Source organism: Liolophura sinensis, chromosome 4, assembly GCF_032854445.1.
Source record: "Liolophura sinensis isolate JHLJ2023 chromosome 4, CUHK_Ljap_v2, whole genome shotgun sequence".
NCBI classification, from domain to species: domain Eukaryota; kingdom Metazoa; phylum Mollusca; class Polyplacophora; order Chitonida; family Chitonidae; genus Liolophura; species Liolophura sinensis.
This window is the reverse complement of record NC_088298.1, coordinates 15589834-15596065: the sequence shown is the minus strand read 5'-3', so window position 1 is coordinate 15596065 and position 6232 is coordinate 15589834. Positions and strand designations below refer to the sequence as shown.

At 41.5% G+C, this 6232-nt stretch overlaps 1 protein-coding gene across 1 annotated transcript; it reads left to right on the top strand.

Annotated features, from left to right (window-relative positions):
• Positions 1-1981: 1981 nt before the first annotated feature.
• On the top strand, positions 1982-4885 carry LOC135464858 (leucine-rich repeat and death domain-containing protein 1-like). The gene is made up of 2 exons (XM_064742426.1): positions 1982-3818; positions 4556-4885. The coding sequence occupies exons 1-2, from the start codon at positions 1982-1984 to the stop codon at positions 4852-4854; spliced, it is 2136 nt and encodes a 711-aa protein (XP_064598496.1). The 3' UTR covers positions 4855-4885.
• Positions 4886-6232: the final 1347 nt, after the last annotated feature.

Sequence of the window (6232 nt, the reverse complement as noted above, 5' to 3'; positions counted from 1 at the left end):
ATCTGGTACATATTATGTCAAATGTCTGGTACATATTATGTCAACTATCTGGTACATATCATGTCATATATTTGGTACATATTATGTCAACTATCTGGTACATATTATGTCAACTATCTGGTACATATTATGTCAAATATCTGGTACATATTATGTCAAATATTTAGTAACTTTACTACTGGACAATATATAGCTCGTTTTTCGTGTTGAAGCAGACATAAAACCAAACTACAACAAAACGCACCAATACCAGTTTCATCTATTTTATAGTATGATGATAGCATTATTAGTTAGTCTCGTAACGTAACTTTATCTGGTGTCAATTGACCCCCATCCCTTCCCCAATGTCAATCTTTTAATATCGCTAAATCTCGCTCAGCACAGTGGATAGTCGCGGATTTCCTCCCGCCGTCGTAAAAGTGAAATATCGTTTTGTACGGCGCAAAACACTAATCAAGTAATTTTTCAAAAGTAAGTCTGTAAGTACGACTGATGTTACCATATCTGTATCTTTGGAATGCTGTATGTGTTTTCAGGTTGGTTTATGTTACGTCATACGAATCACATACTACATCATAAGGGATGCATTGCGCTGTAAACTGGGAGATCACGCCATGCATGCTAAGTTTTAATTCCTTAATGTGCAAGTAGCTACTTAGGATTATGTTTCTCCTGGTGAAGTTGTTTGTGGAGGCCTTAATACTAATCTTGTTGAGCAGGATTAAGTGTTGGCTAATGCCGTGTGATATACGAAAAGCCAGCATGTCTTTAAAGAGACCTATTGGCGACGGCGAAAACGCTGTGTTTTATTTGCGAGCTTTAAGGTGAAATTTTTATATCTTTACCCCATGGATTTACTAAATCAGGTTGTCGGCTTTCAAGCTCATTTAATTATTTATCTACTTGGTGATTTGTGCCGCATCCAAGGGAAACATTTCTCTAATACGGCAGGGTTAAAATTTATGGGTAAATAAACTGAATAAACTGAGGAAATACCGCATATTATGAGGTACCTGGCAAACCCCCTGACGCTGAGCTCAACTGTACCATCCTGTTACCTGATTGGTTAGAGGCTGGTTGAATCAGGAAGGCAGAACCCTTCACGCCACGGGCCCAGTGATACAGCTTTACCCCTTTCGACCCGAACGATTTATATAGTAGCCTACACTTTTTTAATTTCCCGAAGGTCGTGGCACAACTCTGGATGTAAGATGCAGTATTATTTTATGGACACGATACCAGTCAGTTCTTTGGATGGACAAGCCCAGGGCGCGTTTTACAAAGTTTTACAAAGTGGTAGCACATACTGATACGTTGCCAGAACAACTGCGCTTGCCGCAACGTTACGCAACACTTTGAGTGCCTGACCCTTATCACCCAAACCCCAAAAGCAGTCAGAAAGAGGAGATTCCAAGGCCAGTCGCATCTGGCCCTAGAACCTTAACCAGTGAGGTTGTGTGTTTACTTTCAACATAAGAATTTCAAAGCTCGATGGAGAAAGTCGAGGTTTTGATTTAAGGGGTTTTTTTCATGATGAATGTCCTTTTAAAAGTCGATGCCGAGTTTTAGCATTGCGTTTTGAGATGCAGACGTTTTTTTTTCTGAAAAAACGTGGTGTCCAGTTTTTCCATTTTTGTCCATATTATAGGTACATTTAAAGGTCGACATTTATTGGCAGAACTCTACGTCGATTTTTAAATGGCAATTTAACATCCCAAAACTTGGCTGTAAAACGTCGAGTTTTTTTAAGTTAGACATACTTTTCGTGCACAAACAAAACACCATATAGAGAGGTACTTGTTTCCTTAAACAGTAGTCTTTAATCAAATTTTTGTTTTTTTCTGAAGAAATGGCGTCAGAGGCAGAAGAGGCTCTGGACGGTGAAAACCACTCGGAGACATCCAGCGTGTTGGACGCCGATGGAAATAACGTCATCGATTTAGAGTCCCGAATCGTCAACATCGCGGGGAAAAAGTCGGCGATGAACCTCAATGACCTCAGTCTCGAGGCTGTTCCCAAAACGTTTTATACCTTTGAGAATATTAACTGTCTCTTCCTGTCAAACAACGCCATAAAATGTTTGCCACCGGAAGTAAAACATCTGAAAAACTTAGAAGTTTTGGTCATGAAAAATAATCTCCTGACCAGTCTTCCAGTGGAGCTTTACAGTCTGTTTGACTTAGCAATTTTGGACATTTCCGAAAACACCATTACAGAGTTTCCCCTGGAGTTAAGAAAACTGGAAAACCTTACGGAGCTCATCGCCAATGACAACCGATTGACGGCCATTCCGCACTCAATCGGCGAAATGACCAGCTTGAGGATTCTGGGACTGAATGATAATCGTCTGACGACTTTACCCGATTCCGTCCATAGACTGCCAAATTTGGAAATACTGGGCTTGGCAAGAAATGACTTGGAATTCCTGAGTCCCGAAATTTGCAGAATCCGGAGCCTGGTGCGATTGGATCTTTCTGGAAACAAAATAACAAATTTGCCCCGTGAACTGGAGAATTTAGACAAACTTGAACAACTCTTACTGGACAACAATGAGTTTGAATTTATCCCTGCTCAAATTTATTGGCTGGACAGTTTAGTCGAGTTAGGAGTTTCCGGAAACCGAATATCCATGATCCAACCGGAAATTGGGCGGCTTTGCAAGTTGAAAGTGTTTGGAATCAATGACAATGAACTTCGGGAAATTCCGAAGGAATTCTGTCAGTGTACGGAACTGGAAGTTGTGGGTTTTGAAAATAACAGAATTAAAATGTTGCCGTCGAATATCGCTGAGCTGTATCAGCTAAAAGAATTGTACGTCGGAAATAACGAAATCGACGAGATCACGGAGGACGTATGCTGGTGTTCGGCATTGACCGTGCTAAGCTTGATCAAAAACCGAATTTCCCAACTTCCGGTTGAAATTGAGAACTTAAAGAAGCTACGAACGCTGCATCTCAGTGATAACGAATTTGATAGTGTTCCTCGCGCCATTGGTACGTTGCACGAATTGGAGATCTTAGATATTGATGGAAACCATCTCCACGAGCTTCCGCCAGAGTTCGGTGACCTTGGCAAGGTCACTCACTTGAATCTTAGCCGCAACAAGTTTCAGCTGTTCCCGTATGCAGTCTGCATGGTTAACACCTTAGAAGTGCTCCGATTGGCAGAGAACAACATTTCGAATATTCACATGGACATTTCGAGACTTGAAACCTTGAGGGTTTTGGATGTGCGTCGGAACAAACTAGAAGGCTTAGTCAAAGATTTACGCGGATTGAAATCGCTGGAGATCGCAAATTTCGCAGAAAATCAGCTATCTGATATTCCAGAAGACATTTGCGAGCTTGAAACGTTGGTTGACTTGGATATTTCAAACAATGCTTTCGTGGATTTTCCGAAGACGGTTTTGTCCATACCAAATTTAGTAACACTGCGTTGTGATCAAGAAAAGGGGTTGAAAATCGCGTGCTTACCAGACGAAATAGAATTCTCGAGCGTAGAAACACTCATTGTGTCTAACAACGCTCTTCAGACTTTACCGAACACGATAAATGGTATGAAGAATTTGACCTGCCTGGTGGCCCATCACAATCAGATAGAATTCCTTCCCAGCACGCTATGCGAACTTGAAGATTTGGAAGTCCTACATTTAAACGACAACAATTTAACAGTTCTACCGGAGAACTTTGATCAGCTGGTGAAACTGAAGGAATTGAGTCTTCAGAACAACCCACTGAGAACTCCACCAATGGACGTGTGTGTCAGTGGAGTGCTTCAACCAATTGGAAGATTTATTAGAAAAGCCGTAGAGAGAGATGGTAAGTAGTTTTGCAAGGCTTCATTTCATTGGAACATTGTCTCTTTATTCGTGATATACATGCAGTTTCATATAAATTTGCGAGGCTGTATTTTGCGACCGCACATCCAAGCGTAAATTAACCCTTTCTCCACCCTCCTGCCGGAGTATTTATTTATTTGATTGCTGCTTAACGCCATACTCAAGAATATTTCACATAGACGACGACGGCCGGGAGGAAACTGGGCAGAGCCGGGGGAAACCCGGGGCCATCCACAACTTGCTGCCAAACCTTCTCGCGTACGGCTGCACAGGAAGGTAACATAAACTAAACTTCACGTCGCCTCCCCCAAAGTAGGTTTGGAATAATTTTTGCTCAGCCATGAATGGCTCATCCTTGGTCAAATCTATATACGGCCAGAGAATTCTCGGAGTACTGTATGTGAAAGATTTGGTTACTCATTGAGCAAAAATTCGTTGTACATCCCACACATGTGCAGTTAAATCATATGACGCATTTGGCAAGAACAAACCTGAAAATGTCTTAACTGCCACGAAGACTCCAGGCACTGGTGGGAAAGTACAAATTCCATATCCTATCAAGGCCGGAATTGAACCAGAGCACCCGGTGTTTGGAATAGCGCATTTTACCGTTCACTGCGCCACGTCCTTCTCCGAGGTATATTTGGTTGAGTTTAGGAACAAATACATTTAGTTTTTATCTCCACGTGTATGTGACTTCCATTCTGTTATTTACAGAACTTCTCCTATCTCGGATGTTTGACGTCATCAAAGTGTCGCTCACGAAACACGAATTACGATACTTGATGAAGAAGTGGGGATTTCCCGGAGAAAAAATGGCGGAACTGGAACAACATTTCCATGGCAACGCCAAACTGAAAGACCGCATTTACCACGCGCTACTCTTCTGGAAAGAGTTCAAAGGAACCATGGCAACTGCTGACGAACTCGTTCGAGTATTTCATTTAATAGGCAACAGTAACCTCTCGAACAAATTGCGCGCCATGAAAATATATTCGCAGGCATTAAAACTTTAAAGCCGAGGCAGTTTTTCGAGAAGACACGAGTATGGATATATTTCACAACGCTAGTGATGAACAAAACGACGATAAACACTTTGTACACGATGACTTACATGATCAGGTTTTTAGTGACAAACTGCAGTTTGCCAGCAGTTTGCCAGCACACCTGCGAGGTCTCTTCCGAAAACTTGTAAAGGAGTCATCATGTACAATGTGTTTTTTGTCGTTTGGTTCATCGCAAGCCGCGTGCAATTTTTATATAGTCACCTTCGAATCGTATTAAAGAAAACCAAATGCATGTACCACGTTTGTACAGGCATTCATATTTTTGTCTGAGCTTATAAAATTTGCAACGAAAAATACAGTCAAAACTTCTATTTTCAAATATGCCTTTCATATATATGTATATAGTCATTTGTATCAGAGAGCCCATGGTGCCTATAAATTAGTTATAAATTAAATTTTCTATGTAAACTAGCATTTACAAGTATCTAATAAAAATAAAATAAAAAGCAAACCAGAAGTTGTTAAAAAAACGTAAGGCAAGCCGTCCCACTTCCCTCCATCTGTTGCCACGATATGACTGAAATATTGCCGAGGTGGTGTTAAGCCATAATCACTCATTCATTCGTTCCCTCAGTGTGCAGAATCTGTATGCAGAAGTACAAACCAGTGATTTAACACGGCTCATGTAGGTTTTAAAGCTGAACTGCAACTAATTTTGGACAAACATGTTGTCAGCAGGCAAAGTTTCCTGTTATTGTATATGACAATGAAAGTTTTCTTTTTGAAAAGTATTTTTACATAGGCCATAAATCTAACGTCAGAGCAATCTCGGAATGTATTGGCCTATATATCTTTACAACTGTCAAACGTATAGTGCTGTATGGAAAATATCCATACACTTTTGAAACAACCGCCAACCCCCCCCCCCCCCCCCCCCCCCTCCTATGGTGTTTGGGTTGACTTAGGTCAAAACTCATACCTTCCTCACATCGCTTCGTGTTTGGTACGGGAAAATGAAATTTTGACACATTTGTCTATATTTATACATTTGTGTGACAAACCTTCCCGGTTCACCGATAGAGGAAACTGAAGTGGTGAAACGACCGCCCTTCACTTGGTACTCGATAAACCTTCCCGGTTTACCGGTGGAGGAAACTGAAGTGGAGAAACGACTGCCCTTCACTTGGTACCTGACAAACCTTCGCGGTTTACCGGTAGAGGAAACTTAAGTGGTGAAACGACCGCCCTTCATCTGGTACCAGGCAGAGGAGTCTGAAGTCGGAAACGTCGGTCCTTCACCTGGTTCCTGACAAACCTATCCAGCTTATGGGTATAAGAAACTGAAGTGGCGAATCGACCGCCCTCACTTTGTACCTGACAAACCTTT

What these genes read in the sequence shown, in the direction of transcription:
- LOC135464858 (XM_064742426.1), top strand. Translation starts at nt 1,982, where the DNA reads ATGAACCTCAATGACCTCAGTCTCGAGGCTGTTCCCAAAACGTTTTAT. An exon ending in AAAAGCCGTAGAGAGAGATG is followed by an intron (nt 3,819 to 4,555) that starts GTAAGTAGTTTT and finishes TGTTATTTACAG; the next exon opens with AACTTCTCCTATCTCGGATG.